This window comes from Rhinoraja longicauda, chromosome 16 (assembly GCF_053455715.1).
Source record: "Rhinoraja longicauda isolate Sanriku21f chromosome 16, sRhiLon1.1, whole genome shotgun sequence".
In the NCBI taxonomy this organism is placed as follows: Eukaryota; Metazoa; Chordata; class Chondrichthyes; order Rajiformes; family Arhynchobatidae; genus Rhinoraja; species Rhinoraja longicauda.
In genome coordinates, this window is record NC_135968.1 from 7,656,362 (window position 1) to 7,672,933 (window position 16,572).

The 16,572-nt window shown below is 47.0% G+C and overlaps 1 protein-coding gene across 1 annotated transcript in view; it reads left to right on the forward strand.

Annotated features, from left to right (window-relative positions):
- The window catches only part of ankrd22 (ankyrin repeat domain 22), a 19,255-nt gene extending 3,900 nt beyond the window's left edge, over nt 1-15,355 (forward strand). Inside the window, exons 2-6 of the mRNA XM_078412699.1 lie at nt 4,318-4,503; nt 7,717-7,824; nt 9,983-10,060; nt 10,962-11,060; nt 14,483-15,355. Coding sequence (XP_078268825.1) covers nt 4,318-4,503; nt 7,717-7,824; nt 9,983-10,060; nt 10,962-11,060; nt 14,483-14,560 — 549 coding nt within the window. The 3' untranslated portion in view covers nt 14,561-15,355. The remainder of the gene's footprint in view (nt 1-4,317; nt 4,504-7,716; nt 7,825-9,982; nt 10,061-10,961; nt 11,061-14,482) is intronic.
- Nucleotides 15,356-16,572: the final 1,217 nt, after the last annotated feature.

Below are 16,572 nucleotides of genomic sequence, written 5' to 3' on the forward strand. Positions count from 1 at the left end.
AAAGTTGTAGCTTTAAGACAAGATGACTTGCACTCCATGAAAGAGGGAAACAGGAAGGATGTTGCCAGGACCCGAGGGTCTGAGCTACAGGGAGAGGTTGACTAGGCTGGGACTCTATTCCTTGGAGCGCAGGAGAATGAGGGGTGATCTTTTAGAGGTGTACAATATCATGATGGGAATAGATGGGGTAGATGCACAGAGTCTCTTGCCCAGAGTAGGTGAATCGAGGACCAGAGGACAAAGGTTTAAGGTGAAGGGGAAAGGATTTAATGGGAATCGGAGGGGTAACCTTTTCACACAAAGGGTGGTGGGTGTGTGGAACGAGCTGCCAGAGGAGGTAGTTGAGGCAGGGACTACCCTAACGTTTAACAGATAGACAGGTACATGGATAGAAACATAGAAGATAGGTGCAGGAGTAGGCCTTTTGGCCCTTCGAGCCAGAACCACCAGTCAATATGATCATGGCTGATCATCTAAAATCAGTACCCCGTTCCTGCTTTCTCCCCAGATCCCTTGATTCCCTTAGCCCAAAGAGCTTTTTCTAACTCTCTCTTGAAAACATCCAGTGAATTGGCCTCCACTGCCTTCTGTGGCAGAGAATTGCACAGATTCACAACTCTCTGGGTGAAAATGTTTTTCCTCATCTCTGGATGACCTACCCCTTATTCTTAAACTGTGACCCCTGGTTCTGTACTCCCCCAACATCAGGAACATTTTCCCTGCATTTTTCCTGCATTTACCCTGTCCAATCCTTTAAGAATTTTATATGTTTCTATAAGATCCCCTCTCTTTCTTTTAAATTCCAGCGAACACAAGCCCAGTCGACCCATTCTTTCATCACATGTCAGTCCCGCCATCCGGGGAATTAACCTGGTGAACCTACGCTGCACTCCCTCAATAGCAGTAATGTCCTTCCTCAAATAGGTGACCAAAATTGCACGCAGTACTCCAGGTGCGACCACACCAGGGCCCTGTACAACTGCGGTAGGACCTCCTTGTTCCTAAACTCAAATCCTCTCACAACATGCCATTAGCTTTCTTCACTGCCTGCTGTGCCTGCACGCTTACTTTCAGTGACTGATGTACAAGCACACCGAGGTCTCATTGCATCTCCCCTTTTCCTAATCTGACACCATTCAGATAATAATCTGCCTTCCTGTTCTTGCCACCAAAGTAGATAACCTCACATTTATTCACATTAAACTGCATCTGCCATGCTTCTCCCCACTCACCCAACCTGTCCAAGTCACCCTGCGTCTTCAGAGCATCCTCCTTGCAGCTTTCTATATCGTAAACAACTGGGGTCCCAGCACCGAGCCTTGCGGCACCCCACTCGTCACTGCCTGCCATTCTGTCAATACCCTAGCCCAAACACCAGGTGCTCTAATTTTGTATAGGATCTCTTGTGTGGGACCTTGTCAAAGGCTTTTTGAAAGTCCAGATACACCACATCCACTGTCCCCCCCCCCATTATCCATTCTACTTGTGACCTCCTCAATGAAATCCAAAAGATTAGTCAAGCATGATTTCCCCTTCATAAATCCATGCTGACTTCCTGAATATCGAATACCCCTGCATGTTTAGCTCCCGGCCTTGATCAACCTGGATAGATACTAAAAGCTGGAGTAACTCAGCGGGACAGGCAGCATCTCTGGAGAGAAGGAATGGGCGACATTTTGGGTTGAGACCCTTCTTCAGAGGTCACCCTGGAGCCATGTCCCCATAATTCCAACTATATCACATCCCTTAACAACTAACTGCGCATTCAATACATCCGCCTTATTTCGAATGCTCCTCGCATTAAGGCACAAAGCTTTCAGGTTTGATTTTCATATCTCCCTTCTACCTTTTGTTTCTGTCCTCCTTTTACGGCCCTCTGTCTCCTTCATTTGGCCCTCTTTATGGCCCTCTGTCTCGTTCATTTGGCCCTCATTTTACGGCCCTCCGTCTCCCTGCATTGGGTCCCATCCCTCTGCCCTGTTAGTCTAAACGTGACCTTTCCTACACTCTCTTTCTCGTTAGCAGCACGCGTGAATGTCCACGTTGTTGACCACACCCCCCGACTATTTAGTTTAAACCCACCCGTGTAGCACTAGCAAACCTGCCTGCCAGAATGTCGGTCCCCCTCCAATTAAGGTGTAACCCGTCCCTTTTGTCCAGGTCACCCCTGCCCCAGAAGAGATCCCAGTGGACTAGAAATCTAAATCCTTGCCCCCTGCACCAACTCCTCAGCCACACATTCAGCTCCCCAATCTCCCTGTTTCTACCCTCACTAACACGAGGTACTGGAAGCAACCCAGAGATAACCATGCTAGAAGTCCTGCTTTTCGGCCTCCTGCCCAGTTCTCGATACTCACGTCGCAGAACCTCCTTCCTCTTCTTAACCATATAATTTCTGCAGTTCTACAGGGCCCTAGTGAGGCCGCACCTGGAGTACTGTGTGCAGTTTTGGTCTCCAAATTTGGGGAAGGATATTCTTGCTATTGAGGGCGTGCAGCGTAGGTTTACTAGGTTAATTCCCGGAATGGCGGGACTGTCGTATGTTGAAAGACTGGAGCGACTAGGCTTGTATACACTGGAATTTAGAAGGATGAGAGGAGATCTTATCGAAACGTATAAGATTATTAAGGGGTTGGACACGTTAGAGGCAGGAAACATGTTCCCACTGTTGGGGGAGTCCAGAACAAGGGGCCACAGTTTAAGAATAAGGGGTAGGCCATTTAGAACTGAGATGAGGAAAAACTTTTTCAGTCAGAGTTGTGAATCTGTGGAATTCTCTGCCTCAGAAGGCAGTGGAGGCCAATTCTCTGAATGCATTCAAGAGAGAGCTGGATAGAGCTCTTAAGGATAGCGGAGTCAGGGGGTATGGGGAGAAGGCAGGAACGGGGTACTGATTGAGAATGATCAGCCATGATCACATTGAATGGCGGTGCTGGCTCGAAGGGCCGAATGGCCTCCGCCTGCACCTATTGTCCATTGTCTATTGACATGCACAACTACTTCCGACTGCTCACCTTCCCTCTTGAGGATGTTCTGAAGTCGGTCTGAGGACAGGTTTAGAGGGATGTGGGCCAAACGCGGGCAGGTGGTACTAGTATAGATGGGACATGTTGGCCGGTGTGGGAAAGTTGGGCCGTTGGGCCTATTTCCATGCTTTATGACTATGACACGAAGTCAGCAGGTCAGGCAACGTCTTTGGAGAACAGTTTTTTAAACTAAGTTGCTTCCTTGGTCGTTAATTCTGCATGACCTTTGTTGTAAGACCTTAACACTCCAATAATCTGCATTGTGGCTACTTAAAATCCCAATGTTTTGGCTTCTGGCTCACCAGTGTCGACACGGTGGCGCAGTGGTAGAGTTGCTGCAGGGACCCGGGTTCGATCCTGACTACGGGTGCCGTCTGTACGGAGTTTGTACGTTCTCCCCGTGACCTGCGTGGGTTTTCTCCGAGACCTTCGGTTTCCTCCCACACTCCAAAGACGTCCAGGTTTGTAGGTTAATTGGCTTGGTATAAATGCAAATTGTCCCTGGTGTGTGTCGGATGGAGTTAGCGTGCGGGGACCGGACCGCTGGTGGGAGAGGGCTCGGTGGGCCGAGTGGCCTGTTTCCACGCTGTACCTCTAAACTAAAAGTAAAAGTGTCCCTCTGCACAGTTCCACGTTGTACTTAAAGTTATAGCTTCAAGATGAGATGACTTGCGGTCCATGAAAGAGGGAGAGGCGAAGGATATGGGGAGAAAGCAGGAACGGGGTGCTGATTCTGGACGATCAGCCGTGATCATATTGAAAGGCGGTGCTGGCTCCTGCACCTATTTTCTGTGTTTCTATTTGGCCCGACGGTGCCGATTTAGACAATAGACAATAGACAGAGGACCATCGGAAGCCAGAGGACCATCGGAACACAGCTACCAGCCTTGGAGGGCATCTACAACATCTGTTCGAACTCCTTCCATCGGGCAGACGATACAAGGCCTTCTAGCCCGCACCTCCAGACTCAGGAACAGCTTCATCCCCAGGGCCATAGCTGCTATGAACCGGTCTTGCTGAGCCGGATGGTCACATCGCACAGTGAACCGGCACAGATCTACTTGCACTTTATTCTGTCTTAAAACTGTTACAATTTGTTTCGTTGGGTTGTTGTTGTTTAAATTAATTAAATTATTGCATCGTATGGGAGGCGCATTCCCAATCTCGTTGTACCCCTGCACAATGACAATAAAGATGTATTGTATTGTATTGTATAGACAATGAGTGCAGGAGGAGGCCATTCGGCCCTTCGAGCCAGCCTCCGATTTGTCCTCTCTGCTCTTTCCCACAGCCCATTTGCCAGGCAGCGTATCAGAATGACATCAGGGACTTGAAGGAGCTGCTGATGACGACCAGTGTGAACCAGCAAGACTCGCACTATGGGGACACCGCCCTGATCGCTGCCTGCAGAGCTGGCAGGATGGAAATCGCACAATATCTGCTGAGGAAAGAAGCCAACGTCAATCTCAGGAACAAGGTGATCTCTGCGTGTGTGTGTGTGTGTGTGTGTGTGTGTGCATGCGTGTGCATTCAGACCTGTGCAGTCAACCCTGGCTGGCTATTTTGGATCTCTTTATGACGGATTTCAATTATAGCGATCTGTCTCTATCAGAACAAAGGCTGCTAGTTACACTGCCCAGGCCAGTCACATTGGCAAGGCATTGACATTGGCAAGGCATTGACAATAGACAATAGACAATAGGTGCAGGAGTAGGCCATTCGGCCCTTCGAGTCAGCACCACCATTCAATGTGATCCTGGCTGATCATTCTCAATCAGTTCCCCGTTCCTGCCTTCTCCCCATACCCCCTGACTCTGCTATCCTTAAGAGCTCTATCCAGCTCTCTCATGAAAGCATCCAGAGAATCGGCCTCCACTGCCTTCTGACGCAGAGAATTCCACAGATTTACAACTCTCTGACTGAAAAAGTTTTTCCTCATCTCCGTTCTAAATGGCCTACCCCTTATTCTTAAACTGTGGCCCCTGGTTCTGGACTCCCCCAACATTGGGAACATGTTTCCTGCCTCTAACATGTCCAACCCCTTAATAATCTTATACGTTTCGATAAGATCCCCTCTCATCCTTCTAAATTCCAGTGTATACAAACCTAGTCGCTCCAGTCTTTCAACATATGACAGTCCCGCCATTCCGGGAATTAACCTAGTAAACCTACGCTGCACGCCCTCAATAGGAAGAATATCCTTCCTCAAATTTGGAGACCAAAACTGCACACAGTACTCAAGGTGCGGTCTCACTAGGGCCCTGTACAACTGCAGAAGGACCTCTTTGCTCCTATACTCAACTCCTCTTGTTATGAAGGCCAACATTCCATTGGCTTTCTTCACTGCCTGCTGTACCTGCATGCTTCCTTTCAGTGACTGATGCACTAAGACACCCAGATCACGTTGTACGTCCCCTTTTCCTAACTTGACACCATTCAAATAATAATCTGCCTTCCTATTCTTACCACCAAAGTGGATAACCTCACACTTATCCACATTAAACTGCATCTGCCATGCATCCGCCCACTCACACAACCTGTCCAAGTCACCCTGCAACCTCATAGCATCTTCCTCACAGTTCACACTGCCACCTAGCTTTGTATCATCGGCAAATTTGCTAATGGTACTTTTAATCCCTTCATCCAAGTCATTGATGTATATTGTAAATAGCTGCGGTCCCAACACCGAGCCTTGCGGTACCCCACTAGTCACTGCCTGCCATTCTGAAAGGGACCCATTTATCCCCACTCTTTGCTTTCTGTCTGTCAACCAACTTTCTATCCATGTCAGTACCCTACCTCCAATACCATGTGCTCTAATTTTGCCCACCAATCTCCTATGTGGGACCTTATCGAAGGCTTTCTGAAAGTCGAGGTATACCACATCCACCGGTTCTCCCCTGTCAATTTTCCTAGTTACATCCTCAAAAAATTCCAGTAGATTAGTCAAGCACGATTTCCCCTTCGTAAATCCATGCTGACTCGGAACAATTCTGTTACTGCGATCCAAATGCTCCGCAATTTCGTCTTTTATAATTGACTCCAGCATCTTCCCCACCACTGATGTCAGACTAACTGGTCTATAATTTCCTGTTTTCTCTCTCCCTCCTTTCTTGAAAAGTGGGATAACATTAGCTACCCTCCAATCCACAGGAACTGACCCGGAATCTATAGAACATTGGAAAATAATCACTAATGCGTCCACAATTTCTAGAGCCACCTCCTGAAGCACCCTGGGATGCAGACCATCAGGCCCTGGGGATTTATCAGCCTTGAGTCCCATTAGTCTACCCAAAACTTTTTCCTGCCTAATGTGGATTTCCTCCAGTTCCTCTGTCACCCTAGGATCTCTGGCCACTAGAACATCTGGGAGATTGCTTGTATCTTCCTTAGTGAAGACAGATCCAAAGTATCGGTTCAACTCGTCTGCCATTTCTTTGTTCCCCATAATAAATTCCCCCGCTTCTGTCTTCAAGGGACCCACATTTGCCTTGACTATTTTTTTCCTCTTCACATACCTAAAAAAGCTTTTACTATCCTCCTTTATATTATTGGCTAGTTTACCCTCCTACCTCATCTTTTCTCCCCGTATTGCCTTCTTAGTCATCTTCTGTTGCTCTTTAAAAGAGTCCCAATCCTCTGGCTTCCCACTCTTCTTTGCTTTGTTGTACATCTTCTCTTTTATTTTTATGTTGTCCTTGACTTCCCTTGTCAGCCACAGGTGTCTCTTCCTCCCCTTAGAGTCTTTCCTCCTCTTTGGGATAAATTGATCCTGCAACTTTTGCATTATTCCCAGGAATACCTGCCATTGGCATACATTGACATTGCCAAGTCATTGAGAGTGACAGGGCATTGGAAAAGCATTGACATTGACAGGGCATTGGCATGGGCATGGGCATTGACATTGGTAAGCCATTAACATTGACAAGGCATTGGCAAGTCATTGGCATTGGCAAGGCATTGGCATTGGCAAGGCATTAACATTTGCAGGGCATTGACATTGGTAAGGCATTGGCAAGACTTTGGCAAGGCATTGGCAAGGCATTGACATTGGCAAGCCTTGAAATTGGCAGGGCATTGAAATTGGCAAGGCATTGAAATTGGCACGGCATTGAAATTGGCGGCCAAAAGGCAACACCGACCGCCACTTAGTGTCCGGATGGTGGAGGGAGTGGAAATGTTTGGCAACTGGGAGATCCAGCAGGCCTTGGCAGACCGAGAGGGAGGAGGGCCATTGGAGAGAATTGCCTGTGGTGGACACTCTCTCTCTCTCTCCCTCCCTCTCTCTCCCTCTCTCTCCCTCTCTCTCCCTCTCTCTCCCTCTCTCCCCCTCTCTCCCTCCCTCTCCCTCCCTCTCCCTCCCTCTCCCTCCCTCTCCCTCTCTCTCTCTCTCTCTCTCTCTCTCTCTCTCTCTCTCTCTCTCTCTCTCTCTCTCTCTCCCTCCCTCTCCCTCTCTCTCTCTCTCTCTCTCTCTCTCTCTCTCTCTCTCTCTCTCTCTCCCCCCCCCCCTCTCCCTCTCCTCCTCCCTCTCCCCCTCCCTCTCCCCCTCCCTCTCCCCCTCCCCCTCCCTCTCCCCTCTCCCCCCCTCTCTCTATCTCTGACGGCCCTTTGCACTAAACTCTATACAGGATATGCATTTTTGAATAAACATTCTGTTCCTTCACTGACTTTGTCTTCTTCAATTTTAAAGAAAGAACGGACATGTTTACATTATGCTGTGAGGAGAAGATTCACTTTCCTGGACTACCTGTTGATCATCATCTTGATGCCTGTCTTGTTACTGGGCTACATTATAATGGTAAGTGTTGGCGTGGCATTTCCCCAAACTATGTGCTCAATGGTTCTTTGTTTTTAGACTTTTAGAGGCGCAATGCAGGCCGAGTCCACTCTGAGTAGCGATCACCCGCACGCTAACACTATCCTACACACCAGTGACAATTTTACCGACGCCAGTTAACCTACAAACCTGTACGTCTTTGGAGTGTGTGTTTGGAGTGTGTGTTTGGAGTGAGTGTTTGGAGTGTGTGTTTGGAGTGTGTGTTTGGAGTGTGTGTTTGGAGTGTGTGTTTGGAGTGTGTGTTTGGAGTGTGTGTTTGGAGTGTGTGTTTGGAGTGTGTGTTTGGAGTGTGTGTTTGGAGTGTGTGTTTGGAGTGTGTGTTTGGAGTGTGTATTTGGAGTGTGTGTTTGGAGTGTGTATTTGGAGTGTGTGTTTGGAGTGTGTATTTGGAGTGTGTATTTGGAGTATGTGTTTGGAGTGTGTGTTTGGAGTGTGTGTTTGGAGTGTGTATTTGGAGTGTGTGTTTGGAGTGTGTGTTTCAGCAGATACATTGCATTGAATATAATCACATATGGTCCACAAACACCATGAGTGTCTGCTCTAATCCAAACTGGACCTTTGTTATTTTCAACCTTGTAGCTTTGTTGTCATGACTAAGCGGAAAGCTGTTTAGTTTTAGGAACGGACTGTAGGAGCTGGTTTGTGCTGAAGATAGACACAAAATGCTAAAGTAACTCGGCAGCATCTCTGGAGAGAAGGAATGGGTGACGTTTCGGGTCGGGACTGGCTCGGCTGCTTCATTCTGAAGTAGGGTCTCGACCCGAAATGTCACCCACGTCAGTCTGCCTGTCCCGCTGAGTTACTCCAGCACTCTGTGTTTATCGTAGTTGTTTAGTTTAGTTTAGTTTAGAGATACAGTGCGGCAACAGGCCCTTCGGCCCAAGTTAGTCCGCTCTGACTAGCGATCCCTGTACACTAGCACTATCCCACACACTAATAATAATAATAATAATAATAATAATAATAATAATCATTTATTTTATATAGCGCCTTTCCAGGTGCTCAAAGACGCTTTACAAAAACAATCAACATAAAAACAAACAGACAAACTGTCCTGACGGAGAAGCGGCGAATAAACAACGCCAGCGTCCTCTCACGTCAGGGTCCGGCAGTAGACAACAAAAAGCACAGGACACACAGATACAATTTTAACACAAACAGCCATCACAGTGATTGCTCCAGGCACACCCTCACTGTGATGGAAGGCAAAGAAAAGTCTTATCTCCTCCTCATTCTTCTCCCGTGGTGCCACGAGGCGATCGAGGCTCCCAACTTTTTGAAGCCCCCACCGGGCGATGGAAAGTCCCAGGGCCGAGCCGAGCAGGCCGATGAAAGTCCTGAGCCCCCACCGGGCGATGGAAAGTGCCGCGGCCAGGCCACGCAGGGCGATGAAGGGCCTGCGAGCGGGTCGATCGTACCTTGCGCTTCGGGGCGGTCGAAGCTGCTACGGCTGGAGCTCCCAAAAAACGGTCGCCAGCCAGGGACCTGCGAGCTCCCGATATTGCCTCCGAGATGGTAAGTCCAGGCCCTGCGATTGGAGTCTTCAAGGTCGATCCCAGCTGGAGGCCGCCGACTCCACAGTGTTAGGCCGTAGCACGAACGGAGACACAACACGGTAAAGGTCGCATCGCCGTTGAGGAAGAGATTAGAAAAAAGGTTTCCCCCAGCCCCCCCACCACCCCCCCACATACACAGAGTTAAAAATAGAACAAAACGTACATTAAACGATGACAATAGACAAAACAAAAAAAAAGACAGAGAGACTGCCGGTGAGCCACAGCTGCAGAACACAGCCACGCCCCTTTTATGTGGGACAATTTACAATTTACAATTTCACCGAAGCCAATTAATCAACAAACCTGTGCGTTTGGAGCGTGGAAGGAAACCGGAGCATCCGGAGAAAACCCACGCAGGTTACGGGGAGAACATACAAACTCCGTACAGACAGCACCGGTGGTCGGGATCGAACATCGAATCCGTGTCTCTGGTGCTGTAAACTCTACCGCTGTGCCACCCTGTTGACTCAGCACTGAGAAGTAATGAGGTGGTAAATAAATATTTGGGTTTTGCATGTGATTTGTACAGGTTACCTTTTGATCAACTTTTTGTTTTTGTACAGGAATCAAAGAAGAGTCGTAATGAAATGTTTATCAAGATACTGCTGAAAGCTAAAGTGGATATAAATGCAACGGACCATGTAAGGGCTGGTAAAACTGATTTGACTAAATGCATTTCTTACATTTAAATGAAATCGAATTGATTCAACCCTTATAACTGCATTCTGAGGTAGACCTTGTAGAAATACACAGACCATTTTCTCCAGAGTTCTCTAGATAGAACTAATGTACGAGCGATGGCCGGTTTCCACGCCATATCTCCAGGTGCTCGCGTTTCCTCCCACATTCCAAAGACGTGCAGGTTTGTAGAAACATAGAAACATAGAAAATAAGTGCAGGAGTAGGCCATTCGGCCCTTCGAGCCAGCACCGCCACTTAATATGATCATGGCCGATCATCTAAAATCAGTACCCTGTTCCTGCTTTTTCCCCATATCCCTTGAATCCGTTAGCCCTAAGAGCTAAATCTAACTATTTCTTGAAAACCTCAATTGAATTGGCCTCCACTGCCTTCTGTGGCAGAGAATTCCACAGATTCACAACTCTCCGGGTGAAAAAGTTTTTCCTCATCTCAGTCCTAAATGGCCGACCCCTTCTTCTTAAACTGTGTCCCCTGGTTCTGGACTCCCCCAACATGGGGAACATTTTTCCTGCATCTAGCCTGTCCAATCCCTTAAGAATTTTATATGTTTCTATGTAAGATCATATAAAATGTAGCTTAATTGACTTCGGTAAAATGATAAATTGTCCCTCGTGTGCGTGGGATAGTGCGAGTGTACGGGGTGATCGCCTTTTTGGCACGGACTCGGTGGGCGGGAGGGCCTTGTTGGCACACTGTATCTCTGAAACTAAACTAAACTAATTCCACTTTCCATGTTAAACTGAACTAAAAGGTAAATTCTAAAATCATCTTGCCTCCCCTCAAACTTCCCAAGTGTTCCGTTTCTGTCGTTGACCTTTTGTGCTTTCACTCTCGTTACAGAAAGGTAACTCTGCGCTTCACTACGCTTGCCAAATGAAAAGTTCAAGGATTGTCAACGTCCTCATTAAAGCAAATGCAGACCCATCCATTGCCAATAAGGTCAGTATTCCACGTTGCGCATGTGTTGCCTGCACTACCATTGAATTCCAATATTTGACGTATTTTAACACTTCACAGGGTTAGAGCCATAGAGTGTCAGGGTTTATGGGGAGAAGGCAGGAAACATAGGAACTCGATGCAGGAGTAGGCCATTTGGCCCTTCGAGCCAAAACCGCCATTCAATGTGATCATGGCTGATCATCTAAAATCAGTACCCCGTTCCTGCTTTCTCCCCCATATCCCTTAATTCCTTTAGCCCTAAGAGCTAAATCTAAGTCTCTCTTGAAAACATCCCGTGAATTGGTCTCCACTGCCTCCTGCGGCAGAGAATTCCACAGATTCACAACTCTCTGGGTGAAAAAGGGGGAATGGGGTTAGGAGGGAGAGGTAGCTCAGCTATGATTGAATGGCGGATCGGATTCAATGGGCCGAATGGCCTGATTCTGCTCCTGTGTCTCCCTTGCATACATTTTCTAGCTTATTGCGAATGGAGACATTTTGGGGAGCATCTACATTTTTGACCTTTTGTGTTTAGTTTAGTTTAGAAATACAACGCAGAAACAGGCCCTTCGGCCCACCGGGTCCACGCCGACCAGCGATCCCCACACATTCACACTATCCGACACAACACAGGGACAATTTACTACTTTACCAAGCCAATTAACCTACAAACCTGTGCGTCTTTGGAGTGCGGAAGGAAACCAGACCTCCACGGGAAAACCCACGCAGGTCACGGGGAGAACGTACAAACTCCGTACGGACAGCACCCGTAGTCAGGATCGAACCTGGGTCTCTGACGCTGTAAGGAAGCAACTCTACCGCTGCGCCGCCATTTTCTAATCAAGAGGGGATTATTGAAGTGGCTGGAGGCGATTGGTCTCCACTCTTAGATACTCCAAGAGTGCCCTGTGCGATTAACCTCCCAGTAAATGCCCATTTTCCTATTTGTGAGGTTTATATTGTATTTGTGGCGTTGATGGTAGTCATTTGGTCGCATCTTGCCTCTGTCTTTACATCACTGGCCTGCAACCCAATGGTTTTCCAATGGCAACCAATTTCCTTTATTAATTGATTGAAAGACAATAGACAATAGGAGTAGTCCATTCGGCCCTTTGAGCCAGCACCGCCATTCAATGTGATCATGGCTGATCATTCTCAATCAGTACCCCGTTCCTGCCTTCTCCCCATACCCCCTGACTCCACTATCCTTAAGAGCTCTATCTAGCTCTCTCTTGAATGCATTCAGAGAATTGGCCTCCACTGCCTTCTGAGGCAGAGAATTCTACAGATTCTCAACTCTCTGACTGAAAAGGTTTTTCCTCATCTCCGTTCTAAATGGCCTATCCCTTATTCTTAAACTGTGGCCCCTGGTTCTGGACTCCCCCAACATTGGGAACATGTTTCCTGCCTCTAACGTGTCCAACCCCTTAATAATCTTATACGTTTCGATAAGATCCCCTCTCATCCTTCTAAATTCCAGTGTATGCAAGCCTAGTCGCTCCAGTCTTTCAACGTATGACAGTCCCGCTATTCCGGGAATTAACCTAGTAAACCTACGCTGCACGCCCTCAATAGCAAGAATATCCTTCCTCAAATTTGGAGACCAAAACTGCACACAGTACTCCAGGTGCGGTCTCACTAGGGCCCTGTACAACTGCAGAAGGACCTCTTTGCTCCTATACTCAACTCCTCTTGTTATGAAGGCCAACACAGAGGTCACTGTCCTTTTTGAAGTATCTAGTTTTCATGGTTCCTTTAGACTTTAGAGATACAGTGCGGGAAACAGGCCCTTCAGCCTATGCTGACCAGCTATCACCCCATACACTAGCACTATCTAGGGAGAATTTGCAGAAGACAATTAATCTGCAAACCTGTACGTCTTTGGTGTGTGGGAGGAAACCAGAGTACCCGGAGAGAACCCACACGGTCACGGGGAGAACGTACAAACACCACACAGGCGGCATCCTAGATTTGGATCGAACCCGGGTCTCTAGCGCTGGGTGGCAGTGGCTCTACCAGCTGCGCCATTATGCAGCCCCTTAGTTTCCATCATATCACTGTACTTGCCTTTCCAAACATTTCTCCGGAACATTGCCTTCGAGAAGACAGACGAGTAATTTTGAAGTTGAGTTTCAGTCCCAAGTCCTCAGAATGTCAAATGTTGTGCGAGTAAGTTTTCATTGTGTCTGTAAATTCAGGGACTGTAAAATCATTGAAGTGTCCTTTTTGAAGCAAACATGAATTTAGTTTGTAGAACTATAATATAAAAACATAGCACAAAAAGTAAGGAAATTTGTGTTTGGTAGATTATTTCTTTGTTGTAACAATGCTTCTTGGCAATAAATCTTATACCGTTGGAAAGCCTGTTTATTTCCCTTTTAAATGGTGCCACATTTGTAAGGAACATGCATTTGTGGGATGAGCAGCAGAGCTGAGTATGTGGGTTGCGCCCATGAAAAATTTGCCAAATCTTCTCTGCGAATGCCAAACAGCTTATTCTGCCATTGACTCTTGTTCGGTGTTGTTTGGTGGATTGGATGATTGAAGTCTGAAGAAACAAGACATATTGGCAATTTAACAATTTATTCATTTAATAAACAGGAGCCACAGTGACGTGTGGAAGAACCATACACAGCCACAACAGCCTGGCACCTCCTCCTCATGCTGGTCACCAGCCTGGTCACACACTGTTGTGGGATGGCATCCCATTCTTGTCAGCACCTGGGGGTACCAGAAGCTCAAAACAAGAGTCAATAGCAACAGCAGAATAAGCTGTTTGGCATTGGCAGAGATTTGGCAAATTTTTCATGGGCGCAACCCATATACTCAGCTCTGCTGCTCATCCCACAAATGCATGTTCCTTACAAATGTGGCACCATTTAAAAGGGAAATAAACAGGCTTTCCAACGGTATAAGATTTATTGCCAAGAAGCATTGTTACAACAAAGAAATAATCTACCAAACACAAATTTCCTTACTTTTTGTGCTATGTTTAGTTTATTATAGAATTTAGCTTAGATTAGAGGTACAGCGCAGAAACAGGTCCTTCGGCCCACCGAGACCCCACCAGCAATCCCCGCACACTAACACTATCCTACACACACACACTAGGAACAATTTTCCATTTACGTCAGGCCAATTAATCTACAAACCTGTCCGTCTTTGGAGCGTGGGAGGAAATCGAAGATCTCGGAGAAAACCCACGCAGGTCACGGGGGGGACGTACGAACTCCTGAGACAAGCACACGTACTCAGGATCGAACCCGGGTCCCTGGCGCTGCGAGGCAGTAGCTCGGCCTTTGCGCCACAGCTTAAATTTATCATTTATCTGCAGTTTTTATGGTTCTTTTACATAAACTGTTGGGAATATTGATTAGATTGCCTTTTCACATTTATGTTGCATTGATTTTTTTTTTGTCCAGAATGGAGAAACGCCTGCTGATATTGCCAAAAAATTGAAGTTTCCAAAGATTTTGGCTGCCCTGCAAAAGGAATCCTAGAGACTTTCTGGCATGGATGTTTGTACGGAACGAATAAATAACTTCTCTACATCGCGATACGAGTGGGCAGTCTGACATTGTACGCATGTTCCTGTTTTCTGCAGTGTTGGCTGTCACCCATAGGAACCTGTGTAGTTAGGTCACATTGAATGATGGCGCTGGCTCGAGGGGCCGAATGGCCTACTCCTGCACCTATTGTCCATTGTCTAGGTCATAGTCTCAGATTCATATAGCGTGGAAACAGGCCCATCAGCCCAACATGCCTACATGTCCCAGCATCACTAGTCCCACCTGCCGACATTTGGTCCATATCCCACCAAACCCATCCTAATCGTATGCCCGTCTGCTTCTTAAACATTGGGATAATCCCAGCCTCAACTAGCTCCTCTGGCAGCTTGTTCCATACACCCACTTGTGTGAATTCTCAGATTCTTATTAAATCTTTTCCCCTTCACCTTGAACCCGTGTCCTCTGGTCCTTCATTCACCTACTCTGGGAAAGAGACTGTGTGCATCTACCCGACCTATCCCTCTCATGATTTTACACACCTCCATAAGATCATTCCTCATCCTCCTGCACTCCAAGGAATAGAGACCCAGCCTGCTCAACCTCTGCCTTCAGCTCAAACCCTCTAGTCCTGGCAACATCCTCATAAAGGGCAGGTAGTCATGTAACTTTCTCCCCTCTGGAGGGATGAGCATTAAGTAGGTTTAGTTTAGAGAGATACAACGTGGAAACGGGTCTCCCATCCCGAAAATAACATGTTTAATGAATTGAAAAAATAAATATCTAATCCTCAACCCACATTATTGTGTTGCCCTCTGTAGCGTTTAATTTTGTTTAATATTTACCTATGGCATCTTTTAAAGACCTCCCCACCATCGAAGGGATCTACAGGAGTCAATAGACAATAGGTGCAGGAGGAGGCCATTCGAAGGACCTCTTTGCTCCTATACTCAACTCCTCTTGTTATGAAGGCCAACATTCCATTGGCTTTCTTCACTGCCTGCTGTACCTGCATGCTTCCTTTCAGTGACTGATGCACTAGGACACCCAGATCTCGTTTTACGTCCCCTTTTCCTAACTTGAAACCATCCAGATAATACTCTGCCTTCCTATTCTTACCACCAAAGTGGATAACCTCACACTTATCCACATTAAACTACATCTACCATGCATCCGCCCACTCACACTGATGGGGAAGATGCTGGAGTCAATTATAAAAGACGAAATTGCTGAGCATTTGGATAGCAGTAACAGGATCATTCCGAGTCAGCATGGATTTACGAAGGGGAAATCATGCTTGACAAATCTACTGGAATTTTTTGAGGATGTAACTAGGAAAATTGACAGGGGAGAGTCAGTGGATGTGGTGTACCTCGACTTTCAGAAAGCCTTTGACAAGGTCCCACATAGGAGATTAGTGGGCAAAATTAGGGCACATGGTATTGGGGGTAGGGTACTGACATGGATAGAAAATTGGTTGACAGACAGAAAGCAAAGAGTGGGGATAAATGGGTCCCTTTCGGAATGGGAGGCAGTGACTAGTGGGGTACCGCAAGGTTCGGTGCTGGGACCACAGCTATTTACGATATACATTAATGACTTAGACGAAGGGATTAAAAGTACCATTAGCAAATTTGCAGATGATACTAAGCTGGGGGGGTATTGTGAATTGTGAGGAAGATGCAATAAGGCTGCAGGGTGACTTGGACAGGTTGTGTGAGTGGGCGGATACATGGCAGATGCAGTTTACTGTAGATAAGTGTGAGGTTATTCACTTTGGAAGTAAGAATAGAAAGGCAGATTATTATCTGAATGGTGTCAAGTTAGGAGGAGGGGGAGTTCAACGAGATCTGGGTGTCCTAGTGCATCAGTCAATGAAAGGAAGCATGCAGGTACAGCAGGCAGTGAAGAAAGCCAATGGAATGTTGGCCTTCATAACAAGAAGAGTTGAGTATAGGAGCAAAGAGGTCCTTCTACAGTTGTACCGGGCCCTGGTGAGACCGCAC